Consider the following 24,467-nt stretch of genomic DNA (forward strand, 5'->3'; position numbering starts at 1 on the left):
AGGGGGGGGGGGGGGGGGGGGGGGGGGGTTGTAAGCAAATTCTAATTTTTACTTGGCAAAAAATTAGATGATATTTTAGAACAAGGTACTTATTTTAGAAGATGTAATTATCTTCATATCAATTCTAAACCTCTACACACCAGTTGCTCCCTCCTGGTTTGATTACCGAATAGCTGTCTCCCAACAGCAGCATTTGGTTTAGGTGTTTGGTATAGCAAAACCAATGCAGGTATCTTTCTACAGTTTCCTAAAAGCAACATTTAAGCTAACTAGATCCAGGGAAATGTAAATAAGACTTCTCGAGAAAGCCACACCAGTCTAGTTACACAAAACATCCTTTTCCTCTACCTCTCCTGGAAGTTGTTTGCTGCAGAGGATAACCCAAGTTGCACCATTGTCACCCCACTGAAATTCTAAACTTTGCACCATCAATACAAGGTAAACATGTGGCTGATTGGTAGGTGCAAATAAACACAGTTAAGAGATAAGCTGCTGATACTATGTTCCTGTTGCTTCCGGGAGGTCTATTTAAACATGATTAAGCTAACCCACAAAAATTTCTTTGTGCATCTGCATCAGTGCTTGCTACTTCCCATTCCCAATTCGCTCTAAATTAGGCCCCTATACTTTTCTTAATATTTGATGCACCATGCAAATTTCATCAGCTTTTGTTGTAGTCAACACTAATGTGTAAATTTCCCAAGATCCGGGGTAATGCAGTTATTTCTAATAGCTATAGAACTGAGTATATCACTTATCTGTAGCAGGATCTGTCTTCAAAAACTCTCTTACCATAACTAGAATAGCACACAAGAAAAAAAATCACTAGATATCTTTTTGGGGTTACCAGAGAAAGTATAAACATAGTATCTAAAGCAAGATAATCTATCACTCTTGCACGACTGAATAATTTTACATTTTTAAAGTGTCAAAGTATATCTGAGCTGCTGAACTTTAAAATTTAGGCATGGGACCCTCATAATGAATAAGCCACTATAGCTAAGGCAGGACTGGGAACAAGATCCAGAAACAAAGGCTAGATCTTTTGCCAAGCTCCCTGCATTTGGTTAATAATGGCATGACAATGGGCACCAATTCCCCCAGATGTCATTCAGGGGCGAGAGAAATTGCCTGAAAGTTCTAGAATGACAAGTTGAAATATCCAGATATCAATATTATTAGGGGACTGCCGCCCTAAACTCATCCATCTGCCTAACCCCTATGAACCAGGCTTTGCAGTTCACCTTATTCACTCTTTCTTTCTCAATGTAAATTCAGAAGAAATCTCTTTTACTAAAGTTGTGTGAGACCTGCCCTCTCCTCCCACCAGCATATGGGTCCCATCCAATAATCACTAAAAAAAAGGCGTGGCTCTTGACCGAAACAATTCCCATCCTTATTTTAAATTTAAAATGTCAAAATTATAAAACAACTTTAACTTTCTCTCCCCTTCTGCCACAGATTTCCTCCCATAGACCGGTACGCTCCCACAGAGTGGGTCTCCTCAGGGTGCCGTCGGCCAAACAATGTCGGCTGGCGACCCCCAGGGGGAGGGCCTTCTCTGTGGGTGCCCCCACCCTCTGGAACGAACTACCCCCCGAGATCCGGACGATTCCGGATCTCCTTACTTTCCGCCGTGCCCTCAAGNTATTTAGGGATGATTTTAAGAATAATTTTAATAGAAATACAGCTTCAAATATTTGGTTTTTAATTTGGTTTTATAGGGGTTTATATTTTTTGTTTTTGTACTTGTACTTGTTTTAATATGCTGTGCACCGCCCTGAGTCCTGCGGGAGAAGGGCGGTATATAAATTAAATTATTATTATTATTATTATTATTATTATTAAATACACACACTCAAAATCTCATTGCCAGTCCACAGTCAGAATATTCAAACCTTTTCTTTCTAGCCGTATTTTTCCTGCCCTCCAAAGATTCAAATAACAGATACAATTAAATGTTATTAAAGCTTGAAAAAAAATAAATTTAAATAGCAGGTATTTAGCAAGCCTCATGTAAATTCTTTTCTACAAGCAATTCTATGCACAGGGAAGATCGACAGCTTAGATTATCATATGGAGAATGAGAATAGTAAAACTTCTACCCTATCCATTTAGAAGTTGCTTTGAATTCTGTGGTGCTTACAATTACACTTAGAAAGCCAGTTGGCATCTTTTTAAAACGTGATGTCATTGTTTATTACAAAACAGACATGCTATAAAAATATTTTACTTACATATTTTTTTTAGTAATGACATATAATTTACAGCAAAATTCTACATATCTATCTAAAATTAAGGTGTGCTGAATTCACTTCTCATCAAGGAACTGGCTATAGGGCTGCAAGTCTAACGTATATATTTTTAATCACTGAATAAAGTTTTAAAAATTGTAAGATAATTCAGGGGAGATGGCCAATATTAAAAAATGTATTAGGCTATAGAAATATTATTCAAAAATTGTCCACATCTCTCTGAAGGCATGCGTTTCCCTCCCAAAAAAATGAAGGGATGTGATTTGCATCTTTCTGCAAATACAAAACACTGCTGTCCCAAAATACCTTAACAAAAGACTCAAATATCACTGTTACAAAGCTTGTTGGTCTTAAACAACCCAGGAAATGAAAAGAGGATTTGACACCACTTTGAAAACAAATGCATCTCTACTGAAGGTGATGCTATTAATCCCTGGTGATACCTATTTAAAGGAAAGAAGGCATTTGGAAAAATTTTCTGTAAATTATGATACATGGTTCTACATCACAAAACAGCAAGTTAAAAACACAGTCTTAAAACTCTTAATATAATAATAAGACTCTTAAAAGTCTCATAACAGACCTAGAATTTTTATACTGTTAGCATTTTTCTCTAGTGTGGGAGGGAAGGTTTTTTCCAGCTATGTAGTTTTCTGTAAAAGGTATTATAATGTTTATCAAACAAGCTTTAAAGTGGTGCAGTAAGATGGGGTGTCATATTTAGCAAGTGGGCTGTACCAAATCAGTCACAATGAACTTTGTTCACCATGTGTCCTATAGGTTTTGTATGCTCCAAAAGAAAATACTAAACGTGCTTGCTATGTTACAAGAATTCAGTGAAATTCATTGTCAGTGCCTTCCATACAAAAGAGGTGGAGAACTTGAGGACTTGGAGTTGCATAAGGCCTCAAATACCCCCCCCTTTTTTTTTTTCCTCCTCCCCTGCACAAATTATCTCTGACCAAAATTGCTAAAGTCTGGCATTAAAGATTTCTGTCATTCTGAGATGGGAAACTGAAGCTCCAGCAAGAGCCGTAAAAGAGTTTAATTAAAAGAAGACAACACAACCCCCCTAAAAAAATCCACAGAAAATACTGGTCATACCCACTATACATCTTCATCCTACTACTGGAATCTTTAGCTGTTTGAAACAACATACAAGTCACATTCATCAAACAATGTAATACATATGTGAATCACATACGTGCACAAGTACAGTTCAAGCATGAAAAATAGTTACATTTTGCCTGTGGTATCCCTCCCAGCATAAACATTATGCTTAGACTGGGCTTGGCTGAGTCACATTTTTTAAGCTTTTACAAAAATAATGAAGACTATATTTTTTTAGGAGACATAAACAATTACTTGGTTTGTCAACAGCCTTAGATGTGAGAATTGGTTAAGACAGCAGACATTTGAGTGATTGAATAAACTGAGACTTATAATAAAATAGTGCCATATCGTCTTCCATCCTTGCCATTTGCCATCTAATAGCCCAAATGAGAGCCAGCATGTTCTAATTAGACTATTTTAGGATTTCCCCCTTAAAGTTTCCATGTGAATATTGGTGTATAGCAAAATGAAAACCCTACTAATGTAAGTGACATTTATTAACATTCTGCTATATTTACAGTTTTAACATAATAGAATTCTGAATTACTGCTTTGCAGAAATCACAGAAACGTACAATAAACTATATTTAACTGTAACATAAATTAGAAAAACAAGAAATGTTAATTAGTAAAGGAACTACCTTAAGACCCCTAAAATCATCAAACATAATAGTCTGATTTTACACATGGCAGTATCAAATTATTTGAATTTTACGTTACCAACATATACTGCAAGGATCCCAAGTCAAAATGGATATAGTACAATTGTATAAAGGACTTATCATATATTACTAAAAATTAATACATATCTCTACCATCTTCTTAGCAATACTCTCAGTTATTCTTTAAAAACATTCAGATTGTGCATGTATGCTTTACTTCCAAGTTGTTATCATTTTATTTAATAATAGATACATATTATGTGCAGAAATACAGTCAAAACAAGTTTCTAGATCCAAGAACATCCCTTCACAATGGCCAGCATTATTACGGTATCTTACACTAAGAGAGTATACTCCAAGCTCATTTTAAGGGGAAAAAAAAGCAAGACTGACCCCTTCTGGCTACAGGGCAATAGCTCATGCTATTTAAAAGACTACAAATACTATATAAGGCATTATTAGTAACATCACAGACTTGATTGCAAGAGCTGTTTCAAACATTAGCCACTAATGATTTAATGATTACAGGAGTTTGCATTGTACTATTAAAATTTTACATCTAAAAACAAATAGAAAGAAATGCTTCTTTTTTCCAATAAAACTTTTATTTATTTTAAGCAGGTGATTAATTACTTTTTTTTTTCCTTTTGTGGGTGTTCAGAGTCTTGATTCATTTCCTGCAGATGTCCATATATTAATTGAGGGAGGATTCATTAAAGCAGGAAAATGTTGCCAAAAGACTTCAGTCTGAAAAGAGCAAAACGATAGCAAAGAGAAGAATGGTCATAAAACAAGTTAAGGATACTGAGGAAACATTTTACATTCGAGAATTATTGGAGATAGCATAATAATTCATAAGTGTTTTTTGGCTGCTTTTATATACTTCGTTCTGTTGTTTCATTTTAATAGCTGAATAAATCTGTGTGTGACACAATCCATGTTTGATGTCAAGTTTTTGAACAATGAAACAGAAGATAAACTCATTCTAAAGGTAAAGGCAAAGTTGTGTCCGACTCTAGGAGGGGGGGGGTCATCACCAATTCACAGCTGAAGAGTCAGCATTGTCCGAAGATGCTTCCATGGTCATCTGGCCGGCATGACTATATGCTGTGGCGCACAGCATGCTATTGCCTTCCAACCAAAGTGATACCTATTTGTCTACTCATATTCACATGCTTTCGAACTGCTAAGTTAGCAGAAGCTGGGGCAGAAACAGGAGCTCACCCCGTCACATGGTGCTTGGGTCTTGAACTGCCAACCTTATGGTTGACAAGCCCAGTGTCTTAACCGCTCAGTCACGGCACCGAGTGGTTACTCTATAACGGCAGTTCTATATTCTATAGTCATGCTATTTTCTTCAAAACAGTTTAGACAAACTGTATTTAAGACAGCAATAACATAATATTGGATCATATTAAAACAGGCAATGAAGGTTCACAAATGGGGGTGGGGGCGAGGCTATAGGCTACCTTCTCTGGTTTAGCATAATCAGATCGATACAATAAATAACTTTGGTATCTTGAGTACAGCAAGCACTGTATGAAAATTTGATTTTTATTTGCATGTATCCATTTATAAAGAATACTGAAAATAAAAAGCACAATAAAATGCAAGTGATGAAAAGAGGCAATCTACAATCTTGCTCATCATTGTAATTTCTGTATTCACGTTCAAATCTGAACAGCAGATTAAAGATTGCTAAATTTATTTACTTTAATCTCAAGGAATAAGATTACTATATAGTAAACATAATTAATAACTACAATCTACAATTATATTTAACTAACCATAATACTAAAAATAGCATTAGTTCCATGCACACTAACTACAAAACACTGGCTTAGAATAATTGTGTTAGGAGCTTCAGACAAGTAGGTTCTGCACAGTAATGTTTGTAAGCATCCTTTTTAGATTGCTTTTCTGCACATTCTTCAGATTTGATTATGAATACTGCTGCTTGTTGGATGTTACAGCTGTTGCTTTGTAACTTCCATAAATTTGCTCAACTGAACCAGCATCAAGCACCTTTAATAAATAAATATATACATTTTGTTGTCTACTGAATTTTAATTTGGCAGGCTAGAGAATTTCATTTATAGGCACTCTCTAGCTTATGTAAAAGTTCTAATCCATGAACTCTGAAAAAGTCACTTTTTGCGTATATCAAATTAAAACACTGCATAGATGCAAAATTATGTGGCTGCCATTTTGGCACCCTCAAGTGTAATATCAGAATTACTTAAGTCAGCCTTACATAACCAGGGGATTTACCCATATTTATTCGTTTTGGGACTGGCTTAATTTATAAATAAAACATTGCCTTAACCATGTCACATTTTAAAATGCCTAACAGTGATATTCTTAACAAAGCTTTTAAAGGTTGTTATTTTTTTGTATGGCACAATAGTGCCCCCTAAAGCATCTGATAAGCTGATTCCATAATGAGGGGCCCAAATAAAATAAAACAAAGTTTTTGTTTCCTTAGAAAGTCTCTTCCCTGAAATCCTGTTTACGCAATGGACAACTGGCAAAACCTAGACTGCATCTTTATCACTCCACTAAGTTATTAGGAAAGTGGTGTTATTGGCTGTTATTTTTTTTCTTTTCTTTTCTTTCTTTTTCTTTTTTTGATTGGGCAAAGTAAGTTTTCCTCCAAAAGACTAGCTTTCAGTTAGCTCTTGATTGAATTAATCAAGAAGAGAATAAAGGAAATGACAAGGGTCTTCCTAACAACATCCAAATAGCTAGTATCTCTCCAAACTGGGATATATCCTGGGTTTATTAAGGAGTTTTTAAATACCTGCCATTTGCCTGCTCTCCCCCTCCACCCCGCAAGAGCTGTGCAGGCCCTGCTGTTTGCCTGATTTTGCCCTCCCCCGCAAAAGCCATGTAGGCACTGCCGTTTCCTGATTCCCCCAAGACCCACGCAGGCCCTACCGTTCACCTCCCTCCCCCGCAACGTCAGATTCCGTGCTAGCCTTGCTCCTCCTCTCCTCCTCCATTTGAGTTGCCAGCCAAGCTGTCTTTGTGAAACCCCCTTGAGGCACCTCTCCCTCCCTTCCCTGGTTCTCCCCCAACAAACCTCACCTGTCTCCCCCCCCCGTGGCCCCAGCAGCTCCTACTTGCGCTGCCACCCCCCCTCCCTCCGGTCCTGGTAATAGAGTGGCACTGGCGTGAAGTGCCACATGGTGTCCTGCCGCGAGTGGTGGCACTGGCGCAAAGCGCCATGTGGCATCCTGCCGTGAGTGGCCGCAGAACTCAGGCAGCGGCATGACAGGTGTCGGGGTGTGGGGCACGTGGGGCAGCTCTACCCCACCAGCCCAGCTTGATTTTTACCCATGCACCTTGCCCCAAAACTAGGACTTATTTTGGGGGTAGGGCTTATATTAGGTGCACACGTAAAAATCAGGCTAGGTCTTATTTTCAGGGAAACACGGTAGCTAGTCTGAGTAGGCTGATTGTACTGATTTTGTATGAAATTCTGTTTGTGATTACTAATTTTTCTTGTTTTTCTTATATTTCCTTTCTCACAATCAACTTCTTTTGAAACTGGATTTTGTTCACTAGACAGTGTGGTCTAGAAGTTAAGATAGCAGGCTAGAAACTGGAAACTAAGTTTTAGTGCCACCTTAGGCATGAAAACCAGCCGGGTGATTTTGGGCCAGTCACTCTCTCAGCCCAACTCACCTCACAGTGTTTTTGCTGTAAGGAATATAAGAATAGGAGGAAGAAGTATTAGGTAAGTTCTCCGCCTTGAGTTTATAAAAAATAATAAAAATCGGATATAATTAAAATAATAATAATAATGAATTAATCAATGTAATAATTTATTTTAGAATTTGTAGAATTGTAGAAATATATTACCATCTCAAAGAATGTTTACGTGTCTCACTAAATCTTATTTTTCTATAGTTTATGGTTCTCTTTAAAGCCTTTCCCTACACCGCTATCCCTTGTGTTTCTCAATGGGCATAATTTCTGTATTGGGGGGGGGGGTTTCAGGTCATTTGGATCTAAATTAACTTTGGGAATAATTTCAGGCCATTTGATCCAAGGTACCTTTTCCATTTCCTTTTTCTTAGACCCCTGTAGGTGAAGGGAGAAGTTCTTGGTAGAATACTTAAGACCTTCCCAGCCAAATAAACTGGAGTGAATTGGGAGGTTCAGCTGACTGGCCGGCAGCCTTTCATAAATATATTTTATTGCAAAAAGAATGAGTCTGCCAGTGAAATTTAAAATGAGCATTCCCCCTAGTTTTTAACAGCACTATATTGTTTAGCCACTAGCTATTACATTTAATTCAAGTAAATTAAAGATTTTCTGAGAATATGTTAACTTGTGCTGCATAATACTTTTTAAAGTAACTATATGATTCTCCAAGGATGAAACAGCACAGTATCCTGATTCTTCGATCCAATATAATATAATATAACTAAAATTACAGGAAGCAGTTTCCAAAGAAAAGTGAAACACTCTTCACTTCTTGTTTCATCAGCATAAAAAAAATCTCTTGGGCTACTAATTATCAATTCAAAAAGCAAATATCCATTTATTTCCGTTCACTGAACTAAATGTACAAATTAAGATACGAACAGAAACTGAACACTGCACTTCTTAGTTGAAAGAATGTTTGACTCTGAATTGCTTACTCCTTTTCAAGAACCATAAACAATAGAAAAATATGATTTAATGAGACACATAACATAAACATTCTTTGAGCTGGTAATACATTTCAAATTCTACAATGAAATATTACATTCATTTTATGTGACTTAAATATTCGTGACATAAACAAATATATTAAAAAAAATGCTGTTATCTGGATACCAGTCAACTTACAACTTAAGCAAGGACTTTCTATTCAGAAATATTGCTCATATCACACGTCCATGTGCTTGATGTTGTTTTACAGAGAACTCTGCTCAGTTTTATATACAGTATGTTTGTTTTGGTCTTTGTAGTTAATTGTCTTGAACGGGTATAAAAGTATTCACTATTTTAGGCCCTGTGATCTATCCCCCATATGAAGGCATAATCTCACAGCTCCAGGTGTTTTACAATGAATCTGAAATTTCTTTCCTAGTTTGGGCTCTTGAGGATAACAGAATATGTGTTTCCAGTAAAAAAGAAAGCAACCAGAAAACTATGTATTAATTCCTGCTAGCAGAGTTATCGCTAACTCTGTATTAATTCCTGCTAGCAGAGTTATCGCTAACTCTAAAGATATAAAATTCACTAAATACTACGAATATATATCCCAAACTAAATATACACATACATGCCAAAGATGAAAAGTTCATTTGAACAAACAGACAAAATTTAAGCCAGAGAATGATCAAGCCTTCTCATTTACTCCCCAGTTCAATCAGTATTAATGCACATAATTTTTCCCAGATAGTCACATTTTCTGAATTTTTTTCAAAATCACAAAAGCCGAAATTAATCACCCTCACCACCAATGAAAGCTTCCTGATTTAATACAAAGATCAATCACGAGAAGCCTTTCTATTGCAATTTTTTTTACAAAAGCTGATGAAAATGTAACCATTGCTAAGGCATTAGGAATTGTTTATTACACTGCAAATTGCTACCATTCTTATTTTTTTTTTGAAAAAAAGTTATTTCCACATAGGTTGTGGAAAGCTATGTGGAAACACAGACATAATCACTTACAAATCAAAGGTTAAGAGAAAGTTTAGCTCTATATAGGGTGTCCAAAGGCCTCTAAACACAGAAGACACATGGTGTATAATACTACCCATGCTTATTTTGAAGCACGTTCATAATTCAGACAGACTTTCTTTGGTATCAATGCATCCAGATCATATTACCATACAAAAACAGTGAAATGTATACATTGTGCCAAGCAATATTTAATCATAGTTTAAAGTATCTAGCACAGGGCTGTCAAATTGCCGGCCCATGGGCCGGATGCATCACATGGAAGCCACGCCCACCCCCCATTGCCGGCAATGGCAAAACTGTCCGATACGTTGCGCGATGTCATGAGTTTGACATGTCTGATCTAGTACCTGCAACTGGCTGGGCTCACACAATATTTGAAGTTAAAATCAAACAAACTGCATAATGATTGTATGGTGCATATTTAAACCAAATCAACTAGTTCTTTTAGTTCTGTGTGACTTGTTAAAAGAAACCAAGCAGGTTCTATCTATAAGAAGTAGTCTGATGTAGTCGTTAAAGTGCTGACCTAAAGACCAGGAGACTGAGTTTGAGGCCCATTTTGAACACGAAATCCAGCTGGGTGGCTTTGGGTCAGTCTTTTTTTTTTCCCCAGCCCAACTACTCACAGGGTTGTGGTGGGGAAAATAGGAGGAGGAAGGAGCATTAGGTATGATCGCTGCCTTGAGGTATTTATAAAAATAAAGAAGATGGGCTAAAAATAAACTAAATCTACGTTCAGAAAAATAAAATAGTTACTGATTTCAGTAGAAACAAACGAACAGGAATGGCCTTCCAACCAAACCAATTTTTAACATTAGTACTGAAAGAAACTTAGAAGTGAGGAAAATTGTAATTCAGTGGGAATTCCTCCTAGTCAGGAGGGCTATAGGGGATGCCAATTTACTAATAAAGGATTAAAGATATCCTAGCCCACGGGTAGGGAACCTTGGCTCTTTTATGACTTGTGGACTTCAATACCCAGAATTCTTGAACCAGCCATGCTGACTCAGGAATTCTGGGAGTTGAAGTCCACAAGTCATAAAAGAGCCAAGGTTTCCTACCCCTGGGCTATCCACAGTTTGTTTTTTGTTTTTAAAAAACAAACCTTCTCTAGTTCAAGTGTCCTAGGTATTTGCAAGACCGCCTCCTACCACATACCTCCCTTCGACCAGTCCGCTCCCACAGAGAGGGCCTCCTTAGGGTGCCGTCGGCCAGTCCATGCTGGCTGGCGACCCCCAGGGGGAGAGCCTTCTCTGTGGCAGCTCCTGCCCTCTGGAATGACCTACCCCCCGACCTACGTACAACTGCGGACCTGTGCCTTTTTCGCCGAGCCCTGAAAACTCATCTATTTCGTTCGGCCGGCCTGGTGTAGTCTTAATTAGGTTTTAGTATAGGTTTTTTATATGGGGTATTTTAGAGCAGGCCTTTATTTATTTAATTTGATTTTAGAATAGATATTTATTGTGATTTTTATTATCGCCTGTTCACCGCCCTGAGTCCCGTAAGGGAGATAGGGCGGTATACAAATCTAAATAAACATAAACATAATGCTAACTGCATTCTTTTATATAGCCTGTCTCATGATGTGTTTTTCTTCCCTGAGTTTTGATGTTGCCTTCTAATTCAGTACTGAACATCTATTTGACAAATGAAGTTGTGCATATAGGCCAAGGAAACACATTTTCCTAAAGCAACTTGAAAGCTTCTTTTAGCACTCAATATGACTGAATTACAAAAAGGTATTATGTGATCATGCAGAAAAGACAACAAATGCAACAAATAATTTTATAAATTATTTTATAAATAACAGGGGAAAGTGAAATTTTCTAGTTTTTTTTTAAACACGTGTCTATATACACCCTAGAAATTAGCAAACTTTATTGAAGTATATTACCTTTAGTAAATAAAGAGAACTCTTGTCCTAGGGAGTGTAGAAAATGTTTCTGGCATCTTCCGAACCTTTGCATAATTGATAAATCCTCTGAGAAACAGAAGAAAGCCTATAGAAAAAGTACAGAATATTTTTTATGTAAACACATTTCCCTTTGATCCAAAAAGCACTGTTTGTTCAAGTGTTCAACAATCAGTTTCTAATTTGTTATGGTTTTCCTTAATTTGTTACAGTCTGTTGCCTTTTTTTATAAATGCAACATTGCCAAGAATTTTTAGGCTATGTATTACATTTAGAGAGAGAAAGAGAGAGAGAGAGAGAGAGAGAGAGAGCACTCAGACAAATCATTCCACTTAAAATTAATTTGTTTATCCTTCCACAGACAATCAAGTTAATCATTCAGAAACTGCTCTTACTTTCTTTTGTTTGCATATTCTAGACTTCCAAAGATCCATCAATATTGATAGGATAAGCTAATGTTTCCTTTAACTCTATAGGGGGCACTAACTTAAACAAATCTTGGTAACTGGGATGACTGTCATTGAAAGAATATAAAACTGAAGCCCCTCTTCTTAATGAGATTCCTACAAGAGGGGCTAGAGACTAGAGAAGGCTGAAGTTACAAAGTGTCAACTGGAACAGAAGGAATTGGGTGGTTTGGGTGAAAATTTATAAAATTTCCGGCACTTAAGAGTGAGCTGTTTAAGCAACAGTAACTTAAGTTCAAAAAGGCTAAAGTTATTTCTAAAGAATAAAAGATATGTATCCAAGTGGAAACTTTGGTTTATTAACCATGAGCTTGTTATTTTATTCAACAAACAGAAAAACAAACTTCAGTTGAAGTTGAACGGTAAAAACATTGTTTTTAATTTTTGCTTCTAAACATTATACTGAATCAGTCAATATTCACCTCACATTCAAAGTCACATTACTAAAATAAATAGGAGAGTTCCAAATCAGAAAAAAAAACATTTAATATCCAAGCAATCTATATTTCTTTACAGTTACAGACTATGCTTAAGGTACTTAACCATAGGTTTATTCCTTCTCTTATCTTAGGCAGCACAGTCAGCCAGTTTAAGAGCTACAGATTAGGAGTGTTGAAATACACAGTCAGAGATAAGAATAGCAAGATGGGGAAGCTCTGTTTAAGGGTGAAATTTTATCCATAATTCTTAGGATCATGTAGATCTAAAATCTATACATTCATTGAACAATACATTTCCACTAATAGTTATCATATTCCTTATTGTTTTGATTATATTTGTGATTCCTGACCTTTAAAGACATATCATTTCTTTACTTAAACCAACATGAAGCAAACTTCAGATTACTTGAACATTTAATCAACACATATTTTTTTTACAGAGAGATCGCCAGACTAGTTGTTATAGCAAAAACCTCAAACAATGTTTGGAAGGTTTTCAATGCACTGTGAAATCAATTATTTACAGTTTTGTTTATCCCAACATGCAATATTGTGTATGCATACTCATTTGGCATTTTATTGTTAATGCATATGCTTGGCAAGATCTCCAACACTAAAGAGTTTGTTCCCCAACAAAATCTACAATTACAAATAGTATTACAAATAATACTATAAAAATTAAGACTAATATTAAAAAAAAATGTAACTATACACAAATCATTCATGTTCAAAGGCCTAAATGGAGCCAAGAGAGAATGTTCCATATTTAGCCCCTTTGGCCTTTAAAATCTATTTTAAAGTACGGTAAGTTCAAATTACAGGTAGTTCTCAACTTATGACCAGTTGCTTAGCAACTGTTTGAAATTACAGCCTACCTGAAAAGGGGATTTATGACCTGAATCTGAAATTCTGATAATCAGGGTCCCTGCAATCATGTGATTATATTTCAGGTGATCGACAATATGGCTGATTTATGGCCGTTTGCAGCATCCAGTGGTCATATGACTGTGTTTTATGACAGTTATGCTGAAAACTGGCACTTCTAGGAAAATTTACAACTTGTGTAACACTGCAACAGAGCATAGATGCTTCTAAACATGGGTTTGATTATACTGGCTTCCATTATTCAATTATTTAACATTTATTTTACCAGAATCTGGGAATTTTTTTTCTTTTCTGTAACAAGATGCCTTTGTTAAAGAAAGCATTCCTGCTTTTTAGCATTTTCTTGGTACTATTATTTAACTACACCATTATCCTTTGGAAATTGTTCATGTCTCCCCTAATTTGTGGTATATATATTTAAGCTTGTGCTCTAGTGATTCATAATAATGTTGAAACCTTCTGAAGAAATTTGACCAATCTGATTCTGATTCTGATTCTTCCTTTCATCTGTTATTTCTGACGACATGTTCTATCTGGTTAAGCTATAGGATTTTGCACTCGGCCAAGGTAAGAGTCAGACAATATTTTTTTAATATGCAACAAATGACATTTCCACTAGGTGGCAGAATTCCTTTATATGAAATCCCTAAAAAGGGCCCTACATTCTTAGACCGTTCTGAAGTAATGAATTAAGTTAAAGTTAAAAATTAAATTAAGTCGGAAAGCTAACAGAAATGTTAGCTGCACTGGCTACCAGTGGCTTTCCGGGTGCGCTTTAAGGTGTTAGTCACCACCTTTAAAGCGCTCCATGGCATCGGGCCTGGATATCTCCGAGACCGCCTTCTGCCACAGATCCCCTCTCACAGACCGGTACGCTCCCACAGAGCGGGCCTCCTCAGGGTGCCGTCGGCCAAGCAATGTCGGCTGGCGACCCCCAGGGGGAGGGCCTTCTCTGTGGGTGCCCCCACCCTCTGGAACGAACTACCCCNCAACAAGCGGGTCTGGCCTAGGGAGAATTTTTAAATAGGGACAATTTTTAATTTAATTTTAATTAATTATACAGCGAAAAAAATATTTGGTTTTTAACAGGTTTTTATGGGGGGATGATGTTTTAAGTGTTTTAATATGCTGTAAGCCGCCCTGAGTCCTATAGGGAGAAGGGCGGCATATAAATCCATGTTAAATAAATAAATAAAAAAATAAATGAAAACGTTTTTAAGTTTACAAATTACATTTTGATTTATAGCCCCAGGTAAAATAAAAATCAACAATTTGGTAACACTAAAATAAATCCATTGAAACCCACTTACCTAATACAAGGAACACCCACCACAGCCAGTATTGTCCATCAAAATAGCCAGGGAAATAGGTAGAGAACTAAAAATTAAAAACAAAAAATGAGGAATGTATTAAGCTGGTAAACATTTGTTGGGTTTTTCACACTAATTACTTGGTAGCTAAGTAGAACAATTGCTAAATCCTCCAAAGCAGGAATAGTTTAGTATTAAAATAACTGCTGCTCATTTACAATTATTTATTGAGCTAGTATTAATAGTTCTGGGAAGAAATCCTTTAGGACATAACAGTTGTAAAATACCTTCACTTATACTTTCTTAGCGGAAGGGAATATAAGACAGTCACTGCTTGATTACTTTTTGTTGAAGAAACAGAACAAACACAACGTACTTTGCTGCTGAAGTTAACAATCAAGAAAATCTGCTTTTGGAAAAGGTAAGTGACTAGGCATTCTGCATATTCTTCCTCAAATAGAAACAATTCCTTTTGTATCAAAGGTTTGATGCACAAATAGGTTTACCTCTTGCACTGATCTGTGTCGTGTATAGTTCTTGGACCCTGTGCACTTTGAAATGCTTCAGAAGTACTTTGGATATGGATTGGTTTATGCATCCATTCAATTTCTATAGTCGCCCAATTCAAACAAGTGATTCTGAGTGGCTTACAATTCTCAAATTATAGTTAAAACAATTAAAAACAATGAAACCATAAAAACAGCCCCAAAATAAATTCATACAGCAGATAGTTAACCAACTAACAGTAAAGCCAAGGAACAGGGCCCTTAACACCTGAGCCACAGGCCTGGGTACACAACCAGGTTTTTAAAGCTTTGTGAAAAGCCAACAGGGTTGGGGCCATTCTAATCTCCGAGAGGAGAATATTCCATAAAGCAGGGACTACAGCAGAAAAAGCCCATCGTCTAGTTCCCGCCAGTCAACACTCTTTGGTTGACGGGATCTACAGCATGCCCAATCGGTTGGATCGGATTGGAAAGGTAGAAAGACACGGTCCCTGAGTTGATATATTGATATATTATTGATATATCTATATATAGCCCATTCATTTTACAGGTTTTTAAGGATCTGAAAAAAGATAAAAGCTATTCTAAGAAGCTGACTTATAAAAGTTAATGAAACTCTTGCAGCAACTGCATTATTTTCCAGTTTTGCATAGAACCTTGAAAAAAGAAATCTGGTTAAAAGAATAGCAGGGAAGTGCTGTGATCATAAAAAGTTCAAAACACTTCTTACAAATCATCTTTTAGTATCTATTGCCTAGTTCTTAGTTATGTTCTCTGAAATTAAGCTTAGATTTTGAATGATCTGTCTTTTCCTTTTCTCAAAAATGACTAAATTATGTTTAAAGACAATTTTGTAAAATATTATTAATAGAGATGGTATTAATGTTAAGGATTGTTTTGCCTTCAGCTTGTCTCAAGCTCCCTCCTTTTCCCCTAAAAATGTTGTTCATCTTCCATGCTTAAGGAAAATTTCTATATATAAATTCTATTTTATATTATCCAATCCAGTTTTTCAAACTTATTTCATTATATTTATGTGCTGCTTTGGGAAGCCTACTGGTAGAAGAGAACCATATAAGTATATATGGGAAGTCCACATATATAGTTATATAAATTAATGGCAAATCCTGTCTTCTATGCAGGTAATTTTAAATTTAATTCCTAGCATTGAAAAGAAAGAGAGAAAGAAAGAGTGTTTGAGGTCAAGATAATTATGTCTGTAGCATTTTCCTGAGGTATTGGGGTAATAACTTTATCAAAGAAGAAAAAAAGATTAATCTTGCATGATTTGCTTGTAACAAACTCATACTGACTCCTGTTTATTGCAGAGTGCCTATCTAAGAGGTTTAATATACACAAGGTTTAATATACACAAGTTTTCTAACATGTATCCAAATGCTGCACAATAAAATATAAAAATCATTAAGTCAAAACAGTAAGAAGTTTGAAAGAAGACTAAGCAAATTAGCATGCACATATATGTTAAGGACTCCACACAACTGACCATAGGGATGAAACGGAATCTATTATATGGTATTTCCTAAATATAATGGATATAATACATTAACAGTTTCTCTAAATTAGTCTTCTAAAACTTTCACAAGAAGGAAATCATGTAAATTCTGTATCAAACAGAGTTGTGAAACTTGGGAAACTTCTTTCTCCATTCTGTAACTTACCCTGACAATCAGAATCCACTTAATGAGAGAGAGACCAAATCCAGAAATAGCCCCATATCTTCCTGCTGCTGAGGTAGTCAAGCAGAAAGAGAGGAAGAATCCAATCCAGTTGAAAAGGAATGCCACTAAAAAAGCAAAACAAAGAAAATGCCTAAGATTCAATCCTTAATGCCAGATAATGGATTTAATTTTGTTCCAATTATTGATGATGATCATACTGTAATGAAAAAAAGCTCACTGATACCAGGACACCCTGAAGAATTTGACAGGGTAATTAAAAAGACTAATGTAAAAGGCAATTTATAGACGGCTAGTAGTCAGAATGCCTCTCAGCATCACTTTGAAGAGATAGGAAGAGAAAAGGGTAAATTGCTTTCATGCCCGATTTTGACCTTCCCAGAGAAATCTCATCAACCACTGTGGAAGCAAAGTGCTAAAGTAGAAGGTGCTTGTGTGTAACTCAGTGGAATTGTTCTTATGGCCATTTGTGGAAGTATTTAGGTTTCCCTTCAATTTTTGTAATATTTCCACTTCAAGGCCTCTAAAATAGAGAGGTAGCACAAACCGTGTCACATTCCTAACTTAGCACTGCTGTCTATTAGTCTCCTTATACCTTATTATTATATCCGCTACAATTTTGATACTAATGGACACACGACTTTTCTTGGGTCAAAAATGATCAGCTCTGGAACTTCAATGGAAAAAACAGCAAACAGACGACAACTCAGCTAAAAGTGGAACTGAAGACCAAGGTGGAGTGAAGAGCTGTTGAGTAGACTGACTGCTCACAATTCCTCTCTGGACAGGGAGAGGATTTGAGATTGCCACCAAATGTTCAGATAGTTTCTCCTTGCAAGGAGATTGCATGGCAGCAGTCTCCAGCAAGTATTCAGCTCTGGGAGACAAAGGAATACCTATCTAGCTCAAACCAGTTGATGCCTTTAAGGAAACTGAGTTCAAAATACTTCCTCTTCTAATCATTTTTAGAAATTGCTTAGCTTTGATTTTGAAAATTTACAGACTAAGGGTTCAGATGGATTTGAAATGGGATTTTAGAAGAATCCTTTCTGTAGAAAAATACTTTTCTTTTTTTAAAAAAAATGATAGGATGAGATCTTCAAGGCTGGACACTGGAGGGAACCAGAAAGAATTACAATTTAAGGAAAAAAATATTTAATATGACTTACCAGAGCAGAGTGAAGCAAAATATTTTAACATTGGACCTTCGGAAGGATATTTTTTTAACTATGGACCCAGACATTAATTTTAAGAGTGTCTGTTTCTATAGACAGACTGAGTTGTAAAAGATGTTATGAAAGAGGAACAAGTTTTACTTGACAAGATTGAGACTGATCGAAAACTGAATTCAAAAGTGACAGTCTATGTATGAAAAAGATGCTACATTGGATATTCAAAAGAAACCCATTCGTGACTTAATAATTAAAAAGAATATATAAATAATTAACCAATAGAGTGACATGGATTATTTTCCTATACTGGATTTACAAAAGAGACTTGTAAAAGCTCGGAAGAATTTTGTGAGAAGGGACAAAGAAAATATGAAAAGAAATCAAGTTCTAGGTCATTATTTCAAGGGACTGAAGATCAAGATTGTTAAAAGTAAAAGGAAGTTGGTTTATTTAATCAGATATATTATTCTCTCTGTCAGCCCTTAATGGGCTTTTGGTGATTAGGACTGAAACAATGAGACTTCAATGTAAGATGTGAAATATGGGAAGAAAAGGTCATTTGTTGTATTTTAAAAGAAGATGATAAGTTACTAAAATTGTTTACACTTATGATGAAAGTGGAAGTCATTACTATTACTATTATATGTGCAATCTCTGTAACAGCACAGAAGAAATATTTCTATTATGTAGATGACCTTATAAAATATGAAAATCAAATGTTATTTCAATTTCAATTTCGTTAAGAGTACTTTGTTAAAAGTACTCACTGAAGAAAGTTAGCATGAAAATGCCATCATTTCCTATCCTCAGTTGATCAGAATCATCAAAGTCATCCCGTGTCACAAACTCTTCCTCCTGTGACAGAAATGAACAAAATGATTAGCAAAAACCTGATGCATAATAACATAAGGAGAATAAACTAAAAAAACCTGTGAAAATCAGAGATTTTCCTTATCATATTCCTCAGTGCCTTCAACAATGCAGAACTTTTAATGTTCTGGAAAATTCTTAAAATTTCAGGGAGATATTCAGAGATGTATCTGCCTTGAAAGCAGCCCCTGGAGAACTGTACAGCAGTCAAACATAAGGACAGGGAATGTTTTGTGACATTTTCTATTATATCATAAACAGTTTTATTATTATTTTTAATGCCATGTTTTATAAAATTTGTCAAATTTCAATTCCATGGGAGTCATAGGTTCTGGATTTGGGGTGTATTCTGTAAGTTATTCCATTGAGGTACCTTAGTTCAAAAATCATTGTTCTATGAGGCACCATTTTGCCCAGTTAAAGGTTACAGACACAAGAGTTTTAGTAGTATACAGATAGGTGTATAATAAAGCACACCTACCTTCTCCTACTTCAGTATAAATCACTAAGATATGAGAAATATTTTATATACACGAATGAAATATCATAATTAAAGAGAAATTTAAAAAGAAAGACCTAAGTGAAGTGTATTTAATATACAAATAGGACAATACAAAAATTAGCATAGCAACCTTATAACTATATTCTGGTGATTTGAAGTGAGAAAAAGAGAGCAAGAGCATTTAAAAGTGTTACCTACATTTCCTAAAACTGCACAAATTGATAAATTATTCCTGTTATTTATCTAATTACATCAGCACATTTAGCTTATATTCATTTCTTAGGGAGTTGTATAGGCCTAATTATGCTTGTGAAAAACATTACCTATTAAACAGCACTTGGAAATACACAGGGATCAACATCAACAAATTTAGTTTTTCATATGTTTTGATCTATTTAGATATGAAAATACAGAGAATCAAAGCACACTTACCCTTCCAGGAACTAAGGGAATAGTAGCTTCTGCCTTAGTTCTCTCTGCTTCATCATAAGTAGGCAAAGTTGTAGCTACATTGTATGAAGGAGGTTTAGGGAACCCAGCTTCATCTTTGTAATCAAAATACGCTGGCAGGCAGGAGAGATAAGATAGTTAATTTATGATTAACATTTCTTAACCAAACTATGTTATGGTTGAAAAGTCAACACTTCAACTTTCTATCTTCAGAAAAATGACAACATAAAACCCATTAATGTCAAAATCCATTATATTCTTGGAGTGGATGTACTTCTGAATAAATATATTCCTCCAATATAATGCCCTCCAAATGAATTACCCCCAGACTTATCATGTCAACACATCTGGAGGTACCACTTTGGGAAAGATTGATGGATAACAGTGCAGTATAAATAACTGTGGAGAATAATCCCTTCTCAAATCAGACTGGCCCCAAATCCCGAAAGGGGTAAATTTGTAAGTTAAGGACAAGAACACCAATTGGGGACAAAACAAACAACACAATAAAGCTTCTCCATGGGTATCAGTCATAATAATGGGCATTTCTGCACAGAGATCAAATTAACCATCAGTCATAAAAGCCACTGTTTATAAATAAAACATCAGACTAAGATTATGGAAACCAAGGCTTCACTAAGGCAAAAGGTTCATTCATTTTATCTACTATCTAAGGATGTTTTGCAGACAGGTGGCACATAAATGTTTTAACTTTTATGCATGTTTTAACACCTGCATAAATGAGTGATAGCAGTCGCCTATTCTCGGACTAACGTCTCTTAATTCACAGGACTAAGGAAACAGAAAGCACTACATGTGCCATCTGAGCTCCTCAGAGGAAAGAATGGGAAAAGTTATTAAGTAAATATTAATTAAATAAGCATGTTCACAATTGATTATAATGTTCTTTATTCTCAGAACAAAAAATATTTTATTCAGGCCAACTGTCTTTTTTTTTAATCTATCAAATGCCTGATAAAATATGAGCGTGGTCTTCTACTATCTAGCTTTTCAATCTTTAAATTGTCCTTTCCTTTATCTTCTTTTGGCACATTATAGTAACAGTAAAATATGAACAAATGGCACATTTATTTTATAATCTGTATAAAACAAAGCATGTTATATGACAGAAAAGCAAACAGATTCACTCTGAAATAAGCTGTTCCTTTCAGCTAACTTCCAAGTAATAGCATAAAAATTTCTTACTTTGTAAAATAGAAAATTGTCAAATACAAGAAGAATCACATGAAATTTAGAAACATATTGTGGTATAATTAATTTATCCTATTAATACACTGCTACACTCAAGTATATTTCTAGCTAACTGAAAACACAACCATTGACTTACAACCATTTGTTCAGCAACCATTTGAAACTATGACCGTGCTGAACAAAGGGACTCATGATCTGTACCTGCAGTACCCTTGTGATCACATGATCCCAATTTCGGTGCTTGACAATCCACCCACCCTTATGACTAACCATAGGGATTCTGCAACTGCCCCCATCTGCCCCAAGTAGCAACCCAATCATTCGATACATAGCACATGGCAGATTAGTTAAGTTCTATAAATATAAAGTTCTGATCTCTTCTCTGTGGTATTATGTAACTATTATCTAAGCAACACTAGAAGGAGAAAGGATTCTTTTCCACATACTATTCCTTCTTAACGTACAGTTGGGAGGTAGGGCTTCACAGCCAGCAATGCAACATACTATAGAATTACTTACATAATGTGTCATAACTTTTATAATTAGCATTATTTGCCTGTTTCTTCTGCAATGTAAAATAAGGACCATTTAATAAGGATAGATTTGTCAGTCACTTATTTTTCTGTAAATGTAGATTGTTCACACAACAATCATCAAGGAAGCTATTCTGATACCAGATTTTCATGTCTTTACCTGAATTCTCCTCAGAAATGCTGCTGTAAGGTGGTGGAAAATCATTTACCACTGGCAGGTTTTCAACAGGTTCCTCTTCGTTCTGCAACTGAGAAAAAAAATTCCTTTAATTTAACCCGATTATAATGCATACAGGATGAGATTAATTTTGATGATACACAAAATAGATATCACTTATAACAATCACACATATTTTAAAGGTGGATAATTGATTCATATTTTTTTTTAAAAATCAATGTTTTCAAAATATGTAATTTTTCAGTCATCCCTCTGAGAGATATAAATCATGTTTTAAATCCAGTTATTAATTCTAGATTAATAACATTTTCCTTATCAAACATACTTTTATCTTTATTAAATATTTTAGTTCACAGGTAAATAGTATTGAGATAGCAATGTAAACCCACCATTGTATGCTTTTTGCATTGCTGAAAAGTTCTTAAAATCTATATGCAGTTGGGTGTTTGGGAAAGATCCTGAACAAGACCACATATGCCTTATATGAATAAGGCAACACATGTGAAATTAGGATTTATTGGGGCTAACAAGCAAATAATTAGCAAACATGGGACTCCTAAGTTAAATTTATATTTCTTTTCATGTACTTTCAAATTATTAATGCAAGTATTCTGAGCCTTAACAGATCTTTCTATCTGTGTCTCACATACCGCTTCAAGCAATCAGCAAATCAATACATATTATTCACAACTGTTTGTATTAGGAACAACACTGCAACATCTAAATTTACAGAAAAAGATTATTTTCTAATCAGCAAAGAAAAACTGAACTATGGAACATATATTTCTATTATTAAACTGTAACTATGTAGCTCAATTCAGTGGAGCAAAAACTGCTCAGTCACCAGATGGCAACACATATGAGCTTGCTGACTGCTGATACCACTCCCCACATTCATCGTGTTGCTATGGTAACACAGGGGAATTCAAGATTTCTAGCAGCAATGTGAAAGATAGAGGATTATGATAGCATTACACACACACACACACACACACTTCTCGATTTACATAAACATATACACTTGTCTTTATGTTTATATATGCTTAAGACAAGGTTGCATAGGACTACATTATGTAGTATCTATTTGTTAAAGAATACAGTAATTCTCTCCAGTTTATGGGTATAACCTTCTGCCATCCTTATGGAAGAAGATTACACTGATGTTAGCCCTTCAAGGTAAGTCAAGTTGGGGAACAGGCAATACAAGTATCACTAAAACTCTACATTATTGATAATAGGATATAATAACAGAATCTTGAACATTTGAGAGTTTTTTCTCTGTGCTTTTTTTTATACCACATAAAAACAAGGCAGGCTTATCTTGAGTTACTTTCTTAACCCTTCTTCTTTCCCAGTCTGAGTTGTTTACTTAAAAGTTCTTGCATTCCATTTTTAAGGTTATCTACATATCCCTCTACAACTACTCCCCCATCAGTCCTCCCTCATGGGATCAAAGAAGGTTCTGGTAGGTTGCTAAGGGAAATGTCTACAGACTCATTCTCCCACCCTTGCTTGGCAGCTCCCCAAGTTCAACAAGTAAGTCTTGTCACTCAGAATCAGACAGTTGGAAAAGACCCCCCCCCCTTCCATTTTGGAACAGAGAAATCTGGAGAGTTTATTGTAACTGTATCAGAAAGTAAGGAATCATCTTCATCCTAGAGATAACTGTGTATTAATAGTGGCAGCACTTATAGAAATACGGTTCATGTGGAAATTCCAGATGGGACTGGATAGCCCTTCCAATGACTAAAATACTCCTAAAGTCCTCTCCTATGTCTAGAATCTAGAATATATTCCATTTCACACTCCCTTCTTCCCGGCTCCCAAATGGGGATTGTGAATGCAAGGGACAGAGTCTCTCTTCACAAATGAATAATGACTAATGGAAGACCAAATAAACCTTAAACCAGTGGTGGCGAACCTATGGTACGGGTGCCAGAGGCAGCACTCAGAGCCCTCTCTGTGGGCATGCGCGCCGTCGCCCCAGTCCTAGGCCTTCAGCTGGGTTTTATAAAACCTTTTCGCTTTAGGCCTCCGCCGCCGTGTACAAAAAAAAAGGTTTAATCAATGAGTCAATTTCAACTTCTCACGGGAAAAAAAAAGATCTTGCAAAGTTGGAATTGATTGGTTGAACTTTTTAGTCCCACCCAGTCTGCCGTTACCACCGCAGCCACGCCCACCCAATGGGCCACGTCCACCCGGCACCCAACAATGCATAAGTGGGTTTTGGGTTGCAGTTTGGGCACTCGGTCTCTAAAAGGTTCGCCATCACTGCCTTAAACCTTCAGTGAAGCAGACAATTGTAAATGAAAGGCCAATGGGTTAATTTGCTGGGTAACTGGGAAAAAGAGCAATAAACCTTGAATCCAGATTTTTAGATGTAAAAATCTCGTAGGAAGCCGAACCAAATCACCCACCAGAATCTTGGCACCCACTTGCTTATATGTATCTGCAACACATCTGTATGCAGTCTTGACCAAATCTGTTTCTTTAAGACAGTGGTTCTCAACCTTTTTAATGCCGCGACCCCAACCGGTCGTAAGTCGAGGACTAAACCGATCGTAAGTCGAGGACTACCCAACCGGTCGTAAGTCGAGGACTTTCCCTGCCCGGTAGCGC

The 24,467-nt window shown here is 36.0% G+C and overlaps 1 protein-coding gene across 1 annotated transcript in view; it reads right to left on the reverse strand.

Moving 5' to 3' along the window:
• Positions 1 to 3,847: 3,847 nt before the first annotated feature.
• NDFIP1 (Nedd4 family interacting protein 1) overlaps positions 3,848 to 24,467 on the reverse strand; it is a 28,923-nt gene continuing 8,303 nt past the window's right edge. Inside the window, exons 2-8 of the mRNA XM_015815263.1 lie at positions 21,831 to 21,918; positions 19,908 to 20,038; positions 18,871 to 18,958; positions 16,914 to 17,038; positions 14,729 to 14,795; positions 11,609 to 11,714; positions 3,848 to 4,776 (exon numbers count right to left, since the gene is read on the reverse strand). Coding sequence (XP_015670749.1) covers positions 11,611 to 11,714; positions 14,729 to 14,795; positions 16,914 to 17,038; positions 18,871 to 18,958; positions 19,908 to 20,038; positions 21,831 to 21,918 — 603 coding nt within the window. The 3' untranslated portion in view covers positions 3,848 to 4,776; positions 11,609 to 11,610. The remainder of the gene's footprint in view (positions 4,777 to 11,608; positions 11,715 to 14,728; positions 14,796 to 16,913; positions 17,039 to 18,870; positions 18,959 to 19,907; positions 20,039 to 21,830; positions 21,919 to 24,467) is intronic.

The sequence above is a fragment of the Protobothrops mucrosquamatus genome, unplaced genomic scaffold (assembly GCF_001527695.2).
Source record: "Protobothrops mucrosquamatus isolate PMUCROS unplaced genomic scaffold, P.Mucros_1.0 scaffold331, whole genome shotgun sequence".
NCBI classification, from domain to species: Eukaryota; Metazoa; Chordata; class Lepidosauria; order Squamata; family Viperidae; genus Protobothrops; species Protobothrops mucrosquamatus.